Genomic DNA, 23,877 nt, shown 5'->3' on the forward strand with positions numbered 1-23,877 from the left:
CAGTCTGCTACAGCTGCTCTATCTGTTAAGGGAATATTTTTGTACAGTGTTATCTTACATTCTTACTTACATGTCTGGTTATATTAAGGTGTCATGACTGTCATGGTGTATAACAATCTAATGGAGTGGTATATTCACCAATCAACATTTTTTTATTGTATTTTAAATTAAGTTTTGAAAATATAATTTATTTTGATTATTTGACGTTATTTTATGAATAAAAGTTAGTCCGTTATCAGGAATAAATCGCTTAAGGTTTTTTTAATAACGTTATCACAATTGAGCATTATATTTCATTATTTCATAGCGTAATAACGTTGTAATGATTTAGTTACCATTTATGACGCAGCTCATTTACGTTGTATGATCACTTTATGTATAAAAATGTTTGTAAGGCAATCATTTTTTGTCTATTAATTGTTGTTGACTTAATGATCATTTTTTCGAGAGAGTCTTAAAAACTGGCTGTTTTAAAATTTTGAAAATATTAAAAATTATTAAAACTAATAATAAAAACTATGATTTTAATGTAGTCTAAAAATATGTTAAATTAATTAAAAAAAAAGAATTTGTAGTGTCAATGATGTCAAAAGTTACAATAATTGTCAATTACGTTTCTTTATAATATGTGTCCGAGGTGTATAAATGTTGCTAATTATATTAACAATTACTGTTTTGTAATTGATCAGTTATCATAATAACAAATTGAAATTTTCAAATTATTTGGTTGGGGATATTCATTCGATACGACTTAATTCAAAGTTTAGTAGATTTGGTAAATGGAATGTACTTAAAGTTATTCCAGGTTATTTTAAAGACTCCTTAGTGTATTACGTACATATGAATAATTCACTTTGCTACAATGTCTGCTAACATGAGCACTCGTGACAAACTTTTTGGATTGCTTGATGATTTTGAGCTTTTAAGCAGGTAACGTTAAATAAGTTTTCTCAGTGCATGTTTATTTTTCTTTATTGGTACTGATTAGCATAATACTGAATATATGTTTTATGTCAAAATAAAACCTTTTTATATATGAATCATTTATTAAAATTATCTTATTAGTTGGCCTTAATTAATACTTGGTAAGATTATAATTCATATATCTACTATATTTTAGAGAACTTATTGAAAATTTGAGTGGTGCTCGCCAACAAAAAGTAAATGTACAACATCAATTGCTGCTCACTGAACAACTTGTATCAACTGATAATGAAATAAAAGCAACTCTTAAAGTGGCTGAAAACCAAGCTGAAGTAGAAAAAAATGTTTATGCTATTAAATCAGAAATAGAAACACAAGATCTACATATTACACAAATGCAAAAGCATTTTAAAGAAGCTGAAAACATTTTGGTACTATAGATTTAACTGATCTTGCATCATTTTTTAAAATTGTAATATGGTTTATTTAGGCGACTGCTTTGTTTCAAGCTAAACAAAAATTACAGTCTATAAATAAAGCTAGTAAGCATCCAGTGTCTTCAGAAGATCTCATTAAATATGCTCATAGAATAAGTGCTTCGAATGCCGTTTGTGCCCCACTTACATGGCAACCAGGCGATGCTCGTAGGCCTTATCCCACTGGTAAAAATATTATTTTAATTAAAAATTTAATTTACATTTGAAAATTTAAAAATTTTATAGATATTGAAATGCGAATGGGATTTTTGGGTAGACTAAGTGATTTACCACATAACGGACATGTAATGCAACCCCAGGGATTAACAGACATAGTACGATCTTCCAATCAAATGGGTAATTTTATTAAGTTATTAATTTGTTCAATCTCATTTTGTCAATTTTTGAGATAAGTTCTATTTTTCATAAGAAGGAAAATATTATTTATTAGTTACTAACTCATATATTAATGACCAAATAATTAACTTGTATTTTCTTTTTATTATTTTGTCTGGTATAATTGTCATATGTGCTGTGCCCCAGGATAGTCATTTGTTATTAATTATAATATTTATAAATGATTTTAGCAATATCTTTTTGTATTTGTGATTCCTTGTTCTTGCTGATGATGTTAAAATTTATTTTAAATCTATTTAAATATTATTAATTATTATTAATTCTATTGAGAACTCATTTAAGTTGGAAATTGATTTGGATAGATTTCATACTTAGTGTAAAAACAAGTCTACTTGTTATTAATGCATTAAAACATTCCCAAATATTGTTTACATAAAGTAGGTTATTTTTCACTTTTTTTTGTATAATATTAATGAATAATGTAAATCAAACTAAAGATTTAAAAATTTGGGTGTAGTTTAATGATTTGATTTATCATGTTCTGACCAAATCAAACTTATGTATTATAAAATATTATAAGTTTTTGGTTTGCTCAAAAAAAATGGTTGGGAATTTAGTAATGTATCATGTTCATATGTTTAATATTTTGTACTTATTAAATCTATTCTTAAATTTATATTTTATTTTATGATCTTTATACTAGTCTGAATTAAGTAATAAAAGGTGGAAAGTCTACAAACTCGGTTTTTAGGTATCAGTATTACGATAAAGAACTTCATACAAAAGAGCTTGTGAATAGTAGACAAGATATTAATATATGTTGGACTTATAAACTATTAAATAATGTAATTGACTATCCAGGATTTTTATACTCTATTAAAATAAAGTCTCGATAGGTTAATTGTGGTGCTCTCCGCTTTTTGAAACTCCCTTTTGTTATCTCAATTACAGTAACTTAACCATTGACTTGGTTCAACAAACCAAATGATTTGATCATGTAAATCTCATATTTCAAATAGAAACTATTAAAAATTTAAAATTCTCAAAAGTAAATTATAGTTTGAATCAAAAACTCAACTACGGTATGGTACAAAACTACGATGATTTTCTTATCATAAACTACTTCATTAATCAAAAAATAAAAATCATTTTAACAATTTTATTATTGGTTTTTTTTAGTTTAATATTTCTCACATTTTTCAATCATAAAGTTTTTTTGTCCCTTATATATGTTCATCCCTTGTAGCGATGTTAGCTTTAATTTTTCAAATGACAACATACATTATAAATTAGCTTTTTTATTAGATAATGATTTAATTAAGAAAATTATTGGTCAATAACAGCTTTTCAACCAGTATTTTGAATGTTATTGACAATTTACAGTAATGATTATGGTGAAGAGTAGGTGCTACTATTTTTATACCTAAACATCCAGCTGTACTTTTCCATCTAGATATAAAAATTTCAATAACTTCCGAAATACTGTTCCAAAGTTGTCATTTTCTTAATTATATCATTATTTATTAAACAAACTAATTAATTAGGGATGTTGCTTATTGAGAAAAATGAACACCCTTAGAATGTATACAGGATAAACATAAAAAAAACTTAATGATTGAAAAATTGATAGAAGCATTGTACTAAAAGAGACAAATAAAAAAATTATTATTATTTTTATATTTTGATTAATTAAGTGGTTTATGATAAGTATATATATATATAATATATATTTTTGTCATCTTTTCAGGCATTAAAATCCTAAATTTTAATTTTACTTAATAGATATTTTGTGTTTAATGATGAAAGATAATTACAAAATTCTTTTTTTACTTGACATACCATTCTCCTGTTTTAGAATGTTTAAGTTAGGAGATTTTTGAACATATTTCAATTTATAATTTGCTTTTTAGCATAAAATAGTTGACATTTTTTATAGGTAGAACTATATTTTCCATTATACAGAAATCTTATCTTTAATAATTTACGTCTATTAATAGATGTATATTATTATATTCAACATAAATTTACTATTGTACATTGTTGAACGACCAGTATGGATAAATTTTTATGATAACTATCATAAAAATAATTCATGACCTATTGAAACAGATTATTGTAGCCTTAGTTGTTATAAAAAAAAAATAATGATTAATTTGTATTTTGTATCTAAATGTTTAAACAATTTTAAAATGTAAATAGTTGATGATCGGATAAGAATAATTATATGAATTCATTTTTTTTTTATTATCTCATTTAACTAAAAATACCAGTTTTAATTAATTAATTATTTCTGAATGGATGAAAAAAAATGATTTAACAACGTATTATTGTNCTGGTACTGTAAACCATATTGAATATTGATAGTTTGACCTTAGTCATTTTAGTCATAATATTAAGAAAGTCTATAAAACACAAATCTTAATCTGAGTCAACTGATGTTATTAAAAAGGTATTAATTAAAACTGTATTCTTCGGTAAAATGGTAATCAGTTCTTCAATATTATTTTATTTCAATGAAATTTGTATTGTATTATTTTTTAAGATCGACAAACATCCCAACAAAATCAATTTGCCTGGCATTCTTCTGGTGACATGCATCTAGGAGTAAGTGGAGGTGTTATTGATACTAGGAATCATTCAAAAGATGTTTCTGAAGATGTAGAGGTTATGTCAACGGATAGCAGCAGTTCATCATCTAGTGATTCTCAGTAATTAATAGTGTAAGGCAGTTAAAAAAAAAAGTTTTTTTAAGTTATTAATATAAAAACATTTTTTTTTAAATCTTATTTGTACTGACTGAGCACTTACTTAATTATTCATAAAATATGTAATTTTATGTAAAAATAAATAAATATAAAAATTATGTAATATGTGATTACATTTTTACAATATATTGAACTTAAAGTAGCTCATAAATCTGTTACATTAGGGTTAGTATAAGTGAACCCATCAAATTGGGATTGATCCATTGATTCTAGAATCGTTTTGTCAACAGGTGTCAGTCTCGGTTTCTCTTTAGTAAAGTGTTTATCAAAGTAATGTGTATCCAGTGGATGATACTAAAAGGAAATAATTTTTATTTAAAACAATTTGATAGTTGTTATATATATATATATATATATATATGATTATTATATTTAATTGAAAGTTAATACTTACGACTTTGGGCATATAAGGAGGTTCTAACTCTCTTCTCTCTAATTTACCCCAATCTAATGAACTGAAAAATGGGTGTCGCATTACATCCTCGGCTGAGTGATTAGATTCCAAGGAACCAAGGCGCTTATTAGTATCTTTATCTAATAACTTAAGTTTACATAACAAAGTGATTGTAATACATAACAAAGTCATTTTTAAATAATAACATATTGGATTATACTTACTGCAACTAATACAGATTTTGCATTAGCTGATAAATATCTGGGATATTGAGGTTGCTCATTGCATATTGACCAAAACAAAGCATCCTCATCACAACCACTAAATGGCGATTTACCAACTAACATTTCATATAAGAGAATGCCAAAAGACCACCAGTCTACACTTTGGTTATACTTCAGACCCTTAATTATCTAAAACATAAAAAATGGTAAAATATAAAAAATGACATAATCCGTATGTACTTGCCTCTGGAGCCATGTAATCAGGAGTACCACAAAAAGTATCTGCTGTTTTATCTAAATATATTTGTAACTTGCACATTCCGAAATCAGCAATTCTTACATGACCATTAAAATCTAATAGTATATTGTCCAATTTTAAGTCCCTATTATAATATACAACCTTATTATTTTTAAAATTATTTAAAAAAGATTCATATAAGTTAAAAAAATATACCTGTATACAATTCCTTTTTTATGAAGAAACTTAAGTCCTGATACTATTTCAGAAGCATAAAAACGTGCACGACCCTCGTCAAAACGTCCAGATTGTTGAATGTGAAACATAAGATCGCCACCATTTAAATATTCCATTACAAAAAATAAATGAGACTAAAATAAAAATTTATAAATAATAGAGAAAAATGTTTTTACATAAATTTATACATTTTGTTTAAGCCATTTTAGGCAATTATTATTTTGAAGATTATTTTATATTGTTATCATATGTTAGCTACCCGTCGTTTATTTATACTTTATTATTCTAGCCCTCTAAAAATTTTACTTTATGTCTACCAATGAAGTGTATACAAAAAAGACGTCATGATAAAACACGTTTTTTAACAATTTCACTATATAATGATCCTTTATTTTTGTTTAATCACAATTTTACTTATAAGCGATGATTGAATAAAGCAACATGTACTCCACCGACATTGACAAAACTGTAGTCTCAACCCATTGATTGTCTTAATCTTTTATTTTTAAATCATATTTTTATACTTAGAATTCATACCTTTTTCGGAGGTTATAGTTAAAGTAATCCGAAAGTTTTAGAAAAAAAAACATCAAAGACTAAGTTCAATTGAAGCTAAAATTTTTTTTAAATAAAAACTAATGATTAAATCATATGATACTTTAGGTTGCTTTTACTGTTCTTCCATCTGATCTTAATAGTAAATCTTTTTGCTATTTTATACAAAATTTTTTTAATGTTAGCACAATTGAAATTTATGACGCTTTCTCCTAATTATCTAAGATATACTTATTTTATACATGATTGAAATTTTTGGATACATTTTACTAATTAATCCTTGTTAATTGTACACATTTTTAAAGTATAACAAAACTACTAAAAAATTTAATTTATTTATAATATGCTGTCAATCCTAGGACATACCTTTTTGAACATATTCCTATTCTTTCTGGCCTTAATATAGTACGTTATAATAGTCTTATTACAAAACCAATTAATTCTCTATAACGCTTCTGATTAAGTTAACGGATTAACCGATGATAAAATAGGTCCAAGAAAAAAATAAAAACCCATGAATAATTAATAATGAATATCTATGTTAAATAATTTTAACTTCTTATTGAAATAATTTTAAGTTTTCATGCTATATTATACAGCATAAAAATTTATAAAATGCATAAATTATGTATAATAGACCTAGTTTATACAAAATGAAAAATTAAGCTTCTATATAAACAACAAATAGTTAGAGCTGTATTAAAAATTAACTTATTTTTATTTTAACTTTGTTTTAATTTTTAAATTAACATTGTCCTAAACAACGCTATAGTTCATAAAAGCATTATAAGTTTTAAATTAATAGTTTAGTGTAGTTTAATGTAAATAATGTAGAGACAAACCTCAGTTTGAAATGTACAAAACAAATGACATAAATATGGATGATTTGTACCCAAAGCGAGGACTTTGCGTTCGATAAGTGTGCACTCAACATCGTCGTCTTCAAGAACAACATCTTTCTTTAAACACTTCACAGCATAGAAGTAATCAGTCCCTTTAAGTTCAGCCAACAGTACCTAAACATTTAATAACCAGTAGACTTATAGTTATCACAAGTAGGAAATGTTGAATATGCTCCAAGAAAATTATTAATTTATAGGTAACCCCCTATAAAATTTGTTTATTATAATATATTTTAGATCTAGTACCAGATATCAAATATTTTAAAATTACCACCATAATAAAGTTATTAAAATGTGATCCGTGCTCTTACAAATTTGTGTAAATATTTAATTTGCAATTATTTGTGTTTTATAAAATTGTAATTATTTATAATAATTAATTTTTAAGTAAGAAACTTAGATATGCCTAGTCCTTAGAAAAAATTTCTGCTTCTAATCCTCTAAATCAAATTAGTAAGAATAGAAACAAGGTTTAAAAGGTTTGATCGGGTTAATAACTTCTCTATGATTAAATTAAACTAAACGTAAAATTACCTTTCCAAAACTACCTTTACCCAATACTTTTAGGAAGTTAAAATCGTCAATTGTGTATTTTCTGAATCTCGGAATGCTCGTAGCTGGTGGAACCACCTTTTTAGGTCTTGAATGATGCCTATAACTATAAGAACGAACAGTACGTTCTGCACTACTAACACTATTACCACCGATCTGGTATGAATTAACAGCTGTATCAGACGATGAAGATGAATCTATTTAAAATAAAATGAAACAAACAATAATTTTATAGGTTGTAATTTTAAATAAACATCACAAAAGATTTTTCAACTAATATGGAAAATTGGCTCAAAATGACACACTTTTAGGTAACTTATAAATTTATATGAAATAATGCGATTAAAAATGTTAGAAAAAGTGTAGTTATTAAGTATATTAACATTTTGTCATTTTAGTTGGAAGGTCTGTTAACGTGACGTACTTTAGTTATTTGCATTAAAATTATTATACAATATTACAAAAAATAAATTATGTTATAATATAACTTTACTCCAACACATCTAAATGTAAAATAATCTTCTAACATGTATTAAAATATCAATAACAAATTAATTAATTTAAAATGGTGGTAATAGTTCAGATAAGTTCTCATTCATTTTTAAAGTCAAAATTTTTTTTATTATTATTTTGATAACTATACCCATATTTGAATTTAGTTTTTCTTTTACAGTCAAATATCATTTTTAAAAAAAATAAAAAATTTTTTGAATTATAATGAAAACTTAATCAACTTGATAAAATTTGATAAAGATAGGAAAAACACAATAAGTTGACAAAAAGTAGATAATTTATTAATGAAATCTATCGTAAGGAATCCTTAAACATTACGGGAATGGCAACCCCGCGGATCTTGTAATTGGGGATGAAAACACGTACCATTGATCATACAATCAGTAAATTCTTATTTTTGGGATAGTTAGGCTACTTTTTTCGTTTTATAAATTAAACGTACAAATATTTGTAAAATTTTTTTTTAACCAAAATAGATTTCAAATAGATAACATTAGTTCAAGGATCTATATTGTATTATAATATTGAATAATAAATTGTTAATTATATGTACAAATAACAAAACTTTAGAGAATAATTTAGTAAGTCAAGAAATAGTTAAAAAAAAATTAATAATTAATAATACTGCAATAATTGAGAAATAAAATTTTAAATCTCTTAAAAAAATAAAGATGTGATACTTTGTTAAATAAAAGGAGGTAATAATTTAGGAATACAAGAGTCTTTGATTTAATTGACTATGCTTTTAACTTGTTACAATTATCATTTCATTGAAATTTTTATTAAAATTACCTTCTTAGAGTATATATTTTTTAATTTATCTCTAATAAGAATAAATAAAAATAAAATTTCATTATTATTTTTTGTTTTCAAAATTTCAAAATAGCTACTTTTTAGCATTTTTTTTTTATTTTATAAAATATTTTTCGATATGTTTCTGTATTGAAACGTCACTGAAAAAAGTAAGGTAAATTTGTAATAGAGTATTAGTAGAATATAATTTATGTCCTATTTAAATGCTTTTGTTTTTTAAATCTACATAGTCTAGCGTAACGGAATCGAATCACAGTGCCTTCGCATTGAAGGACGACGTGTTACCAAATGAGCTAGTCCACATAGCTAATTTTGAGTTATAATTACTAAAAGTATAGAACTTCAAAAATAATATAGAAACCTTGATTTTGGCGTATTATTTATATCAATGATGATATAGTATTAATATTAATATTATAATATAAATACTTTTGTAAAAGTATTTTGAACAAAATATTTTGAAATAATGAAATTGAGTTTATAATTTGATAATTGGAAATTTATCACGCGATTGCTAACATAAGTTTGAGATAATATATGCCTACATTTTCAAAATTTAAATAATTTAAAATTAATAAAAAAATTATTCAGTTTAAAATAAAATAAACTCTATACATATTTTAAACAAAATTTAAGTTTGTTACGAAGGTAACCGTACAAATTATATATTTATAACTGCTTCAAACCTCTACACAAACAAATGCGTTGCAAGGGAACTAATGCCAAAATGTCGTATCTGGTAATCTCAAAAAAACAGAGCGGGGGAAGTGATTTTATAACAATCTTTAACCAAAATATTCTTCCGTCATAAACTAACAAACAACGTATAAAAATATATCATAATATGATTTACTTTTATATTTTTTATTTTTATAAGGTATATATTATATACTCTATATTAAATTCTAATCATGTTACTTCACTGTTGAAGATTATGATTACAATTTTCACTATAAGTTAGAATATATTATATACAGTAATATATAATTATACATTAATTAAAAAAACAATTTAAGTTCAGGAAATTATTTTTTTTTTCATGGAATTCATTAGTAAAAACTTCTCATTAAAACAGTTTTTGATAGTATAAAATAACAAATATAATTATAAAAGTGTAAAGATTAATTTAAAATTATTAATAAATTATTTAAAATTTATCTTTCTGTTTTTAAAATACTCAATTAAACAATAATTCAATAATTTTAATTCAAAATATTAGATACATTTAAAATTTAAAAATTAATAATAAAATTATCCTTATTATTTTATGTGCTATTATTTGTATAACTTTAAACTTCTTAACTTATTTTTATAGTATCTGACTTAATATGAGTTCAACTTTAATCGAATGACTGGGTACAAGAAGAACATTTTATAAAAAAACCTATATTAGTATAAACGTATTTAAAGATTTAAATTTCGGTCATTTTTTTTGTTCTGTCTGTATGGTACGGTAAGATTAAATCTTAAAGAAAATAATCATATATTTTTTTTTATTAATAAAGTTATAAATAAATTATATTTTTGGTTATGAAAATGTATTAAGCAGTATTTACATTTTTATTTTAATATAACAGAATAAAAATAAAAATAGTATAGTGGAACAAAGTCAATAAAATACATTTCTCCATTTTCAAGTATTACTTTATAATATATTATATGTTAACTGTGTGGTCTTTAATTTTTTTTTATAATTTTTATATTTATATGTCATTTAAATAAAAAGTATTTATAAGACGTGAACACAAAACAACATGAACACGAGACTTACAAAAGTTTTTTAGTTTTTTGGCGACAAATAACATTAATAGTCAAATGTTACCTGAATAATTAGAGGGAAAATATAAAGAAATATGTGCTCTATATAAAAAAGGCATTTCTACGTTATTACATAAAACATTTTTGTGTGTGTAATTTATACGGTTTTCATAGAATATTTTACACACACACACATATATAGTAGAGAGGTCACTGAACCTAAAAATATATTTTAAGCAATAAGAACATTTCCGCTAAAATGCACCTTCTTGCACTCAGCCCTTATATTATACACCAAGAGAAAAACCTCGATCTATATAATAAATTCATTATTCAATTTGATAAATATATTATTACTATTGAACCTATGATATATTTATCAATATGATATTTTTTTTTCTTGTCTTGAACAATAATTATTTATAAGAATAGTTATTTTGTTCGTATTAATAAAACATTATCATAAACCCTTGATAAAATTTCTCTATCAATTTTGATTGAGGTTTTTCTTTGGGCGTATTATTATTATTATATATATATATATAATTGCATCCGTTAAATAAAATACTACGCAGTCGAATTATTGTACATATTGTACAAAATTATAAAAATGTTCAATTTACAATCAAGCGATAACTAATGACAGAAAATTGAACTATTTATGATTACCATCACACACATTAATTTAAAATTAGCGCAATTTATCCAAATAAAATAGATCGGAGTAATTTTCCAAGCTGCTCCCACCCAAATGATGCCACTGTTAGGAATGCATTAATTTTTTGATGAATGAATAAATGTGTAAATGTAAATATTAATGTATGAATTATGAATGTAAATGAATTCGTTTTATAAAAAAATAACCTTGTAATTTTAATCAAAATTAATTGTTTTATTATTAATCTCTAAACAATTACATTATTATTGATTTGCGATTTTTATCATATATTTTCCCATATAGTGTATTAAGGTAATCAAAACTCACATAATTTGTATCAATATAGATCTAGTCACACGGTATTACTAGGAAAATAACTCTTGTGTGACAATTGATGACTGATAAACAATTACTAAATTGTAACTGGTTAAATTTCAACATATTTTATTAATAGATTTTTCCATTCGAAACTAAAACAGTAAAAATAATTTATTAAATTTTGTTATTTTACTAATGTTTTATTAAGTAAGACTAAAAAATAGAAATAAATAAAAAATTATCTCAGACAAGTTCAATTTTTAAACTTTATTATTTATTAGAAACATGAGAAAATTTTATTTATTTACTATAATGTATTATTCTAGTAATTATGATTTATCTAACCTAAATATAGTTGCAAGGCAAGCTTTTATTTTTTTTATTTTTGTTATTTATTTTTAAAAAGCTGTTTAATTTATTTAATTTTTATATTTTATTAATCTAACTTTCATTGAACTTTATATAGACCAAATGTAACATCTTCCTACATTATAATATTTAGTTCATTTTAGAGATCTAATAATAGTGGCTAAAATTTAACGGGGAGGCGTTTTAACCATTAATTATAAGCTGTCAATTTAATAAATGTTTTATAAAAACATTTATTAACAATATTAACAACGTGCATGTATCTATTCTTTTTTAGTGAATGTAAACAATAACGAATTATTTTTGAAAAAAACTGATTTTTGAATACAAATGCATTCATTTTTTAGACGAATGTTCCAAACCTTATTCAAAATATTTAATAATCACTTTTACCATTTTTGTTTCATTAATATTTAGGTAAAAAAATGAGTTTACCTCGTTTTAGTGTCGATAATGCTTCGACTATTAACTTTTGGTTGACCCCACACAAATTTGGCATGAGTTTTTCGCATTTTCTGTGGCAATTGACGTCACAATCTAATTACGCACACATAAATAAACACACCCAAATTACCCTTAAAGTATTATAACTGTTGAAATGATTTCCTATATTTATTATTTGCTATTTAATTTTATCCTTATCAAAGTGACCAGCTCATTAAGATTTAAAAAGTAAATACCACAAAAAAAATGATTAAATTTAGTTAAATTAACATGTATAATTAATATTGTATTAGTTATAGGGTTTACCTATAGGATCGTGTACTAGTGTAGGTGAGGATGGCAAACCAGAATCGAACGAGCTTATACTACGCGGGATTTTTTTTTCACCATATTCATCTGTATCATAATAGTAGGTACTATCACTATTGCACAGCGATGAGGTTGTCGAAGATTGACTGCATTCATCGGACGAGGATTCTTCATTTGATGATGTTGTTTCCGTACAAACCTTAATGGGCAGCGATGACGATGGCTGTGGTGACGATGGTTCTAGTTTTACAGGCTTGGGCTTTGGTTTTTCTAATTTAGTTTTTGTGTTGCTCACCTGTGATGGCGAAATAAACGTTTTACCAAATGATGTGCAAACAAACGGAGTATTTACTGTTTTTTTAGAATTTTGCTTCACTTGTTGGTTTGAAACCAAAGTACTCTCGCTATTCTCTTTTTTGGGCATTTTTTTTTTAATCACTATTTTCTTTTTTTTCACAACTTTCTTTTTTTTCTTCAACGAACCGCTGCCGTCGTCTGTAGTGTTATCAACCTGTATTGTATTAGCATTTAACGTACACGCATGCGTTATTATGTTGTTACCGTCTGCATGCTGTGACTTAACTGGTACTACATTATGGTTAGCGTTGACTTTTTTACTGATTCCACTGGTCTGTTTCTTATTAAGCTTGAAAGTAAAACTTACAGGCTGATCCGATCCGTTCTCCGATTTTTTAACTAAACTTGATTTTTCCTCAATAATGACGTCATAGTTTAATGTCCAGTTAACGGACTTCTTACCAACATTTTCTGACGTCTTAGATGTTAATAGTTGGTTTTTTTTATCACAAGGTACAAAAATGTTTGCATCTGATCGACGTTTTGGTCGTCTTTTTACAACATCTAAATCTACGGGATAACTTTTACGTCTATCCTTTTGAACTTCCATTTCTTCCATAATCATTGTATCAAATAGAGCTTCTTGTTCACGAAGCATAACGTCAGTTACCGATGGTCGCCTATCATCAGTTATCGCCACTTTGACCCCTATAGACAGGTGTCGTTTGATAGTCCCCTTTTTAGCCATACCTCCAAATTCTTCAGATAAGACCAAAGATTCCGGAGTAGATTTTTTTGGACTTTCAACTTCTACTTCTATACTTGGTGGAGTTTTTTTGTTTTTTGTATGTAGCCGTACAACTGTACGACCCCTATGAATGTTACCACCTGCGTTGTCCTCGGATATTTTTGGATTTAATGACTGAAGTGGCCGGCGACGGGGAGTTGTGACGTCGATTTCTGCAGAATTAATATGTATTGGCCTTGCATAATGACGAGCTGTTATAGCTGCAGGAGTCCTTCGAATCGCCCTCAGCGTTTGTTCAGCTACTATTGAGTTATAGATTCTGGTTGGTTGTAATTGAGGAGTCCGGCTTACAGCACCAGAGTATGGTGACAGTTGGCTATAATATTGCGAAGAGAACGGAACGGACCGAGTAGGAAACCCGTAATCGGTAAAAAACGGCATCGTACAACTATTTTTATTATTTGATTATGTATATGTTTTTTGTGTATTAATGTAATTGAGTTAATGAATATAGTTTTAATTTAATGAAGTAAAAATTGCATTTCTACATAATAAGATAGTATAGCATTCACTGTTAGTTATAAATTTATTCAACAAATAATGACATACTTAGATAATTTTCAAAAAGAAGGGACGCATTTCGTTTACGCGAAACTGTAAATAGTTAAGTTTCACTAACAGTGTCACGATGTAAACTGAAGGAGTTTTCCGGCAGTCTTGAGCTATGTTTTGCTAGGATTAAAGTTTGGCAAGCATCGAAAGCGAATTAAACGTCTTGAACAATAGCCAAAAGAAATTTAAAACATTAAGACAAATAATTACTTGCATAAATATGTTCTGAAATAAAAAATTCAATTGCATACTGACAAGCGTTTTTATATTTGTATTGCTATAATTTAAGTTAAAAAAATATTACAGATCAAATTATAATTTCATCAATATGATAAATAATTTATTAACAGTAAGTTTTTTAAATTAAAACTTACAAATAAATGTAATGAATATAAATAATAGAAATTACATAAATAGATTTAAAATAAAATTCCAACAGATGTGCCATTTATAAAATTGTAAAGCAAAATGTATTTTACAAATTTTTAAAACAAAACGGTAGCACAGTGGGGTCGTGGCATATTGGAGACATTACATAGTTAGGTCCAGTATAGATTTAATCTGAAAGTGATTAAAATCACTATCATAAGAAACGCTTCGATGCAAATCTGTAGATAGTGTTTAATTTTAAAAAATTGATGGATAATTGCAAAATCAACATCAACTTCTATTAAAATAAAATACAAAACCCATAATTTTAATACAAAAATAGCATATTTTTGAATACGGCAGTCATTTGCGCATAGAAGATAGGTCGTAGGGACAAATTTTTTTTTTCATTTTGTAGTACATAAAATAAGCTTTAATTTTATATATGTTTAAAGGACCCAGTATTTCCGGAACATTTTCAAAAATTAAGTTGAATAAGTTAATTTTTGTAAAAAAGTTACTATTTTAAATCCCCCCTAATGAGCAGGTTAAGTGATAGATTTTCAAAAAAATGATATCAAATGAAAGGTAGATATCTAATTTTTTAGTATAAAAAAAATTATGTTGATTTGTTGATTTTTCAAAAAGTAATGGAAGTTTTAAAAAAAAAGAAGTGAAAAAATTTCGAAAATTAGTGATTTTTAAATTTGTAATTTTTTTGGATATTTCCCCCATTTGCGGGGAACGAGGGATTTTTTTTCAATTTTTAAGAGTAATGTCTTCAACTAGATACGATTTGTGATCTTTTGACGTATTTTCGAAAGAAATCGGTCCAATGAGAGCTGAGAAAAAGTGGCAACAGACATAAAAAAAAAAAAACACATCATAGTAAAATTAATACCTTCTCCGCTTCACATCGAAGCTAAAATAATTTTGTTGTTTCTTAATTATTATATAATAATTATCGATTTAATTTNCGAAGCTAAAATAATTTTGTTGTTTCTTAATTATTATATAATAATTATCGATTTAATTTGCATGTGTTCTTCCCGCATTCTCAAATTATCCAAAAGTTCTATTTAAAAAATACTGTTTAATTTAAATAGCCAGAAATATATTTGGTAATTTTTTCAATGTACACCAACAACTTATTCTAAGTTACAATTATTTAGCTACCTAAAATTAAACACGTCACTCGGCGCATATATAATCATAATGAGTGATCGACGCTCAAAAATACGGATCATATTGTCCTAGTGCAAAAATAGTCTTAACTCGTTTAGATTGAATCAAGGTCAACAAATATAATAATATTTATATATCTCTAAATATTTCATTTTTACAACACCAATAAAGCATATTTTTGCAATGCAATCAACAAATATTAATGAAGAAATGTAACAGGTGGCCACAGAGTAAAATAGTTTGATAAAGTACGTTTGTATTTAAACAGTACCAAGGTTGAAGTAATTCACTTTTTTTGAAAATAATTCACTATTGCCAAAGTATTAACGCAAGATCATTGTATATAAGCGCCAAAGCGCCCACATGAAATCCACTTATCAAGCAGCCTCGGCTGTTTGATACTTCAAATAGATCAAAAATTAATTTTGTTTACTATAGTTTGTATTGTTAATAGTATATTAGAGTTATTGTCGTTTTAATCTATAATCAAATATTTTAATTTACAACTATTGATTAATGGTAGAATAAGTATAATTCAAAAAACTTAAAGATTGTTTTACTACAGTTTTAAAAAAATGTGCCTGAATTTTTTAATGTTAAGGAAATCTTGAATAGTGATAAAAATGTTATTTCCGTATACGAAAATTTTGATACTTAATATCAAAATTACACTACATATGTGAAAATCATATTAAAAGTATCATACTGACATATGGGAATTTTTCGATCATTTTTAACAGTACTGTTTATAACTATTATACTTATAGAAATTACATTATAATTTTTCTGAATTATTATAACAATAATTATTATAAGATCAATTTTTAATCTTATTATGATAATTGATCTTATTTTCATATATCACAGTGTTTGAAATCTAAGAGATTGTGGAGGCGAAGGTTCTTTCATGTCTGTAAAAATAGTCTGTTTTAGCATACTAAGAGATTTTAATCTAGATGCCATTATAAATATTAATAAATTTAACATGTATAAAATCATTAAGACAATACTTATAAAATATACGTATGTAGATAAAAAAATCGAAGATTTTTAAGAATTTTTTCTTCAAATTTTTTATATTCTTTAAAATGATTTTTTTTTTTAAATTTTACTTAAAAATAATTTTTTCTTAATTAGCCAGTGTAAGCAAAGTTTTATTTATCTGAACTTATTCCAACCAGTTCCTCCAAAAAAAAAATTTGTTCACATTTCGTTCCTTTATTATTAAAAAATAAACAATTAAAAACCTGCTATTATTATATTATATTAAAATTATAATCATATTTTAAATTAAAAATTTATTTAGAATATTAATTTAAAAAACCAAAAAATATTTAACTTTAAAAACCACCAAAATGACTGAAAAAATTGTGTATACTAATTTTGGTAACAATGTTACTATAATCACCACAAAACACATACGTGTTTAGCGCTAGAAGATAAGACCTTGAAAGGAGCTAGGAGCCAATGTGTTTAACACATAGTAGTATAAGTTTAGTGCTGATAAGGGTAACATTGTTCCACAAATACATATGCACACGTTTTTTTTATTAATTTTTGTGTTTTTTTTTAGTTAAATATTTTTAATTTTAAATAATATTAGCCACAAATGATTAATTATTTTTATATGTTATAATCATATTTCAAAATTAAAGTATAAAACATATTTTAATTACCCTATGAATAGGTGCAATTTTTTAATAAAATGTTGGTAAGATCTAACTTAATTTTAAACCTCAAATTTTTTTATGTATTTTACATTTTTTTTTTTTTGATTGGCTACGACAAAATTAGGATGGCTAAACCTCTTTTATATCTCTCAAATTGCGCATATAATCCTGTACTCTCAAGATAATTCATTTTAGTGTAATAATTTATTTAACATCATTAAAATTTTTTTATTAATATCAGAGTAGTATATTAAATTTAATAATAAAAATATATTTAAAATATTAACTTAAAATAAAAAAATGTTTAACTCGAAAAGTCACATAAATTTTTTACAATAGCACCTCTTTATTGGATTGTCAATTTTTTATTGAGCTATAGGTTTAATCTTGTTTAAACCATGTATTAATAATACAACCCGAAGGTCATAAATTTAATACAATACCTCCCTAAGGAAACATTGAAATGTAATTAACATAATTTAGTTTTGAAAGAGCTGGCCACTTTTGAACTAACTATTAAATATTCAGTGGCACAATCAGAGAGGGATTATTATCTAATAGTAAACGAATTAATACTAATTAAATATTTTATAGTTTTTCAATAAAAACTTTATTAAATTAATAATATTAAATTTTTAGGAATCTTCTGTCTTTATTAGAATTTCAAAAGTTAAAGTTTTAGAGAACTGTAACCTATACCAAGTAAAAATTAACGAAATTTTTTTTTTCGGGTCATTAATAACAATAATAAATATTAGGGGAACAATAAATTCACTTAATAAAATGATTTTTATAACAATCAAACATCAATATAACGTCTCTAAATTTAACCTTATGAGGCTTAATTTGAGTTTAAAATAAGTTTCAATTCAAATCATAATATTATGTCTTCATAAAAACTATAACCAGGAAACAGTAACCATAACAGAATAAAAATATAATAAACCATTAAAAATCAAGATATTGAAAATGTTCAGAAATTAAAGTTAGATATAAGACAAATTTACTGTATTCTTATGTACAGAAAATGTAAAAGAAAACGCTATCTTTTCATGATTACTGTGTATACATATGATGATAATGTGTATACATTACAAACTTGGTATTAATACCATGATAAGAAATTAGATAAGGCAATTATTACTTATCACTCTCATTCAAAAGTATATTGAAAAGATAGCGTTTTCTTCTGTCCTTTTCTCAATACGTATTTCAATGTTTAATACCGTAAAATAATACATGAAAATTCAAATTTTCACAAACTTCAAAACGCTACAGAATATTTACTACTCAATATTAATAAGATATTTTTTTACTAAAATTTTTCTTAAATTCTACTCTACAAAATAGCTATCTTAGATTTATTTTTTACATTTTATTTAAAATTTAAAAATAATTAATATTTTTAATAAAATGTAAAAAAATTAATTATTGAGATATAGCTATAGACCTAACGTNTTAATAAAATGTAAAAAAAATTAATTATTGAGATATAGCTATAGATCTAACGTATAACTATTATTTAAAAAAAAAATCAGCTAAAAATATTAACTGGATCAAAAGTTATTTAAGTTGTCAGTGAGTGATGGGCCACTCTGTATATATATAAATTTGATACACTCACATTTTGTATTTGAAAATTATTTTTATTATTTTGGAATGTACTCCTAGTTATGTAATAAATTACAACACTGAATATTTATATTTGAAAAATTAATTTTTATATTAAAATATGGTATTTTAGAGTAATTTTTATCTCTCAAAATCCTTAAATAATCAAAACTGCATACATTTTATAATTTAGATTCATTAATCATTTGTTTAGACTGGGGTATTCATCTATGGTTCTTTCTTTTATGTATAATAAAAATAATTTAAATTTATCTAGTCGTGTTTCTGATGACTTATATACAACATAAAAGTCAAAAGTTAGGTTGTTTCGAAATTTTTATAATAACTAATAAGTTGATCTTTATCGTAATTTATTTTAGAAAAACATACTAATATTATTGGTTTCTGCGATAATTATTCCTACGAAATTTTAAATAAAATATGATTTAAATCGACTTTTTTATTAGACATAATAAAAATAATCAAAAAATAGAAATAATTTTTATAATTTTTAGTCTTTGCTAAAAAAATGTTCTAATTCATCATATTTTTATTAAAAATGTCTGGTGACATAAGTTTTTTTTTAATTATAAAAGTATAAAAAAATAGTATTAGTACTGTTTGTTGAATAGATTTTTAACAAAAATAAATAAACATTTATTTTTTAACAAAAATAAAACTTTTTAATTAACATTTTTTTTTTTGCAACCCTCAATATTATCTAGTGTGAATTAATAGTGTATTAACCAATGGCGCAATCAGAAAATAATATCAGGGGGGNAGTGTGAATTAATAGTGTATTAACCAATGGCGCAATCAGAAAATAATATCAGGGGGGTTAAAATCCCCTAGTTCTCTCTCTGGTTAGTATTTAAAATATATTATAATAAAATAAAGTTGTATCCCCTGGCAGTTCATCTTTTTGCTTTATTTCAAGTATATTATTTTAGGCGCTGTTATAGTTTTAATTAAGAGACGGTTGTAAATTTATTTCCTAAGCCAAGTAAATAGTTTATTTTTCAGTTGTTTTTATGAATTGTATTAAGACGAAAATTCTTATAAAAATATAATTTTAAGTTTAAATTGTGTTTTAGCATTCAAAAGAAATGTTAAAATATTAATTCGTTTACTATATATTATAAACTATATAAAAACATTAAAATTTAAATTCATTCATAATTACCTTCACATTTAAGACCTTGTTTGAATAATCCATATAGTAATGAGCCGCAATGGTCACAAAATGTTGGTGACATGAAATTGTATCCTTTAAATCGATGTGGCACATCAATTTTAAATCGTTCCCTCAAATACTATGGGTAAGCATAAGAATTTCACTAATAAATTTTATGCAGATAAAATATCTAAATATTATTTTTTTAATTAACAGAACAAACAACTTTTTTTGATGTTACGTGAAATTTCTATGATAGGTGACTTATATTTAACCTTTATACTATAATACTTAAAAAGGCAATAACCTAGTGTTGCAATCCACCTATTGTACTCCTTATAATAATAAATATTAAAATAAAAATTTGATTTTTACTGTAATACCCGTTCTTATTCTAGAAGCTAATTAATTTTCCAATAGCTAAATTTTATTTTGGAGACTTTGTCATTATATAATATTTTTCTTTATTTTTAGAGCAAAAATTTTTTTATTGATTATCATCTATATGTCATTATAGATTTGACACAAATGGTAAGCGCAGGCGTGTTAATTGTAGTTAATACATTGGAAATTCCAATTTGGAATAAATATGTCAATAAAATTATATCCAAAAAAAAGGGTATAATTTATCAACTAACTATGAAATAAAATAATTATTTAAAATAAAATACATTTTTTGTTACTTGTAAAATATTTTTTTACTAATATTAAAATTGTCAGGAAAATGGAACTGAGATAGTAAAATAACTATAGAAATTCAAGGTTATAACGTATAAAACTTGTTGTTTTAAAAGAATGTTTAAAACACGTTTTAAAAATTTAATTCAAAACATTGAACTTAAAAATATTAATGGATCTAAATACGATCAAGATATTTAAGACAGAAAGGTTTTTTAATTAAAGCTATTTTAATTCATATACAGAATGATTTTTTAATCATATCTTTTTTCGTTTATTAGATATAAAATCCTGAAGTTTCAAATTTTTGGTTACTATAAATGTATGATAAACGAGGCACTACAAATACAGGTAGCTAATTGTTTTTTTATGACACCACTCTCGCAATCATAGAGTGTTTATTGTCAAATATGACTATTAATAGTAGACTATCAAATTATGCTTTATGTATTGACAGTGTTTATAAACTTATAACAATATTGCATACTATCATTTATAATAAATGCTGCGTATCTCCAAAAATCGATGTCATAAAAAAACAATTAGCTAATTGTATTTGTAATGCTTTGTGTATTATACATGTATAGTAACCAAAAATTTGAAACTTTTTATATCTGATAAAAGAATAAAGTTATATTAAAAATTCAAATGCCATTTACTAAAAAATTAAAAACTGAAACATTTTATTAAATTCAAAATATGTGTTCCCATTAAAAAAAAACAAAGTTACAAGGCATAAGGGATGAACTTAAAAAGTATTACATAGCCAATAATTGAAGTATAATATGTAACTAAAAGTAACCAGAAAAAAAAAACCCAGCACAGGGGGGTCGCGGCACAGTGGTGACGTGGCATAGATGAATCAAGTATAATGATATCTGACAGTGATTAAAATCACTATCAAAAAAAAACGCTTCGATGCAAATCTTTAGATAGTGATTAATTTTAAAAAATTGGTGGATTATTCCAAAAGCTACATGATCTGCTAGTTCATTATTAATATCCTAATTAAGATAAAGTATGTCGAATGAAAAAGGGATTAATAAAAAATATTATTTCTTATAAAAAAATAATGTTGATCCATACACTTTTAAATATGTCATAGCATTATAAAGTTAAAAATGTAAAAAATAAAAACGAAAATTTTCACATAATAATAGCATTTGGTAGCCATTTTCACCGTGAAGATAAAATAAAGTCCGAAATTTTTTTTTCGCATAATAAAGTAGATTACATTAACTTTAATTTAAGATATAAATAAAAGTGTCAGACTTTCCGGAACAGTTTCAAAATTTAAGTTGAAAAAGTAAATTTTTTGTGAAAAAGTTGTCATTTTAAATCCCCCCCTGTGGGCAGGTAAAGGGTCAGATATAAAAAAAATATATACCAAATGATAGGTAAAGACATCATGCATCTATAAAAAAAAAATTATATTGATCCATACATCTTTCAAAAAGTTATAGCATTATAAAGTTAAAAATATAAAAAAGAATTTTTTTACAAAAATCGTATTTTTTTTATAAACTTTGATGTCTGTTTTCACCATGAAGATAAAATAAAGTCCGAAATTTTTTTTTTGCATAATAAAGTATATTACATTAGCTTTAATTTAAGATATATATAAAAGTGTCAGACCTTCCGGAACACTTTCAAAAGTTAAGTTGAAAAAGTTCTACTTTCTATATGCATTTTTTATATTTGAAGCCCCCCCATATATAGGGAAATAGTCTGATTTAAAAAAAAAGTATATCCAATGAAAGATGTATATAAATACTACTTCTCATGAAAAAATTGTATTGATCCATACATTTTTTAAAAAGTTATAGCACTTTAAAGTAAAAAATGTAAATTATAAAATCGAAAATTTTCACACAAAAATAGCATTCGGTAGCCGTTTTCACCATGAAGACAAGTCCAGAGGTCAAATTTTTTTTTTTCAAATTAAAGTACATTACATTAGCTTTAATTTAAGATATATATAAAAGTGTCAGACCTTCCGGAACATTTTCAAAAGTTAAGTTGAAAAAGTTAATTTTTTGTGAAAAAGTTGTCATTTTAAATCCCCCCCTGTGGGCAGGTTAAGTGTCAGATTTACAAAAAAAATATACCAAATGATAAGTAAAGACATCAAGCATCTATATAAAAAAAAATTATATTGATATGTTCATTTTTGAAAAAGTTAGAGCATTATTAAGTTAAAAATATAAAAAAAAATTATTTTACAAAAATCGTAATTTTTTATTAACTTTGATGTCAACTTTCACCACGAAGACAAGTCCAGAGGTCAAATTTTTTTTTTTCAAATTAAAGTATATTACATTAGCTTTAATTTAAGATATATATAAAAGTGTCAGACCTTCCGGAACATTTTCAAAAGTTAAGTTGAAAAAGTTAATTTTTTGTGAAAAAGTTGTCATTTTAAATCCCCCCCTGTGGGCAGGTTAAGTGTCAGATTTACAAAAAAAATATACCAAATGATAGGTAAAGACATCAAGCATCTATATAAAAAAAAATTATATTGATATGTTCATTTTTGAAAAAGTTACGGCAGTTTTTAGTAAAAAAAATTGAAAAAATTTCGAAAATTAGCGATTTTTAAATTTGTAATTTTATTGGAGGTTTCCCCCATTTACGGGGAACCAGGGAATTTTTTTCAATTTTTGAGGGTAATGTCTTCGACTAGATACAATTTGTGATCTTTTGACGTATCATTGAAAGAAATCGGTT

At 24.7% G+C, this 23,877-nt stretch overlaps 2 protein-coding genes across 12 annotated transcripts in view; one reads left to right on the forward strand and one right to left on the reverse strand.

Moving 5' to 3' along the window:
* The first annotated feature begins 145 nt into the window (after positions 1–145).
* On the forward strand, positions 146–4,625 carry LOC126902383 (mediator of RNA polymerase II transcription subunit 4). 3 transcript variants are annotated; one of them, XM_050679584.1, is made up of 6 exons: positions 146–390; positions 806–930; positions 1,121–1,355; positions 1,415–1,586; positions 1,647–1,757; positions 4,300–4,625. In XM_050679584.1, the coding sequence occupies exons 2-6, from the start codon at positions 863–865 to the stop codon at positions 4,467–4,469; spliced, it is 756 nt and encodes a 251-aa protein (XP_050535541.1). In that variant the 5' UTR covers positions 146–390; positions 806–862; the 3' UTR covers positions 4,470–4,625. The 3 variants fall into 3 exon arrangements, with proteins under 3 accessions (XP_050535541.1, XP_050535542.1, XP_050535543.1); XM_050679585.1 differs by having other exon boundaries at positions 146–386; XM_050679586.1 differs by having other exon boundaries at positions 146–361.
* A 30-nt stretch (positions 4,626–4,655) lies between these two features.
* Positions 4,656–23,877, reverse strand: part of LOC126902380 (putative protein kinase C delta type homolog) — a 36,172-nt gene continuing 16,950 nt past the window's right edge. For 3 of the 9 annotated variants that reach the window (XM_050679577.1, XM_050679579.1, XM_050679580.1), the window contains 9 exons: positions 20,482–20,611; positions 12,489–12,590; positions 7,607–7,821; positions 7,013–7,186; positions 5,595–5,749; positions 5,385–5,523; positions 5,141–5,329; positions 4,917–5,063; positions 4,656–4,816 (listed from right to left, as the gene is read on the reverse strand). In XM_050679577.1, coding sequence (XP_050535534.1) covers positions 4,667–4,816; positions 4,917–5,063; positions 5,141–5,329; positions 5,385–5,523; positions 5,595–5,749; positions 7,013–7,186; positions 7,607–7,821; positions 12,489–12,590; positions 20,482–20,611 — 1,401 coding nt within the window. In that variant the 3' untranslated portion in view covers positions 4,656–4,666. Of the gene's footprint in view, positions 4,817–4,916; positions 5,064–5,140; positions 5,330–5,384; positions 5,524–5,594; positions 5,750–7,012; positions 7,187–7,606; positions 7,822–11,693; positions 11,837–12,488; positions 12,591–12,803; positions 14,688–20,481; positions 20,612–23,877 lie in introns of those variants that run through there. The other 6 variants (XM_050679574.1, XM_050679573.1, XM_050679578.1 and 3 more) reach the window with 6 other exon arrangements.

Source organism: Daktulosphaira vitifoliae, unplaced genomic scaffold (genome assembly GCF_025091365.1).
Source record: "Daktulosphaira vitifoliae isolate Bord-2020 unplaced genomic scaffold, ASM2509136v1 Scaffold_3, whole genome shotgun sequence".
In the NCBI taxonomy this organism is placed as follows: domain Eukaryota; kingdom Metazoa; phylum Arthropoda; class Insecta; order Hemiptera; family Phylloxeridae; genus Daktulosphaira; species Daktulosphaira vitifoliae.

Coding starts and splice junctions, on each gene's coding strand:
- LOC126902383 (XM_050679584.1), top strand. CDS start 863: ATGTCTGCTAACATGAGCACTCGTGACAAACTTTTTGGATTGCTTGAT. Junction 931..1,120: donor GATTTTGAGCTTTTAAGCAG/GTAACGTTAAAT, acceptor ACTATATTTTAG/AGAACTTATTGAAAATTTGA. Junction 1,758..4,299: donor ACGATCTTCCAATCAAATGG/GTAATTTTATTA, acceptor TTATTTTTTAAG/ATCGACAAACATCCCAACAA.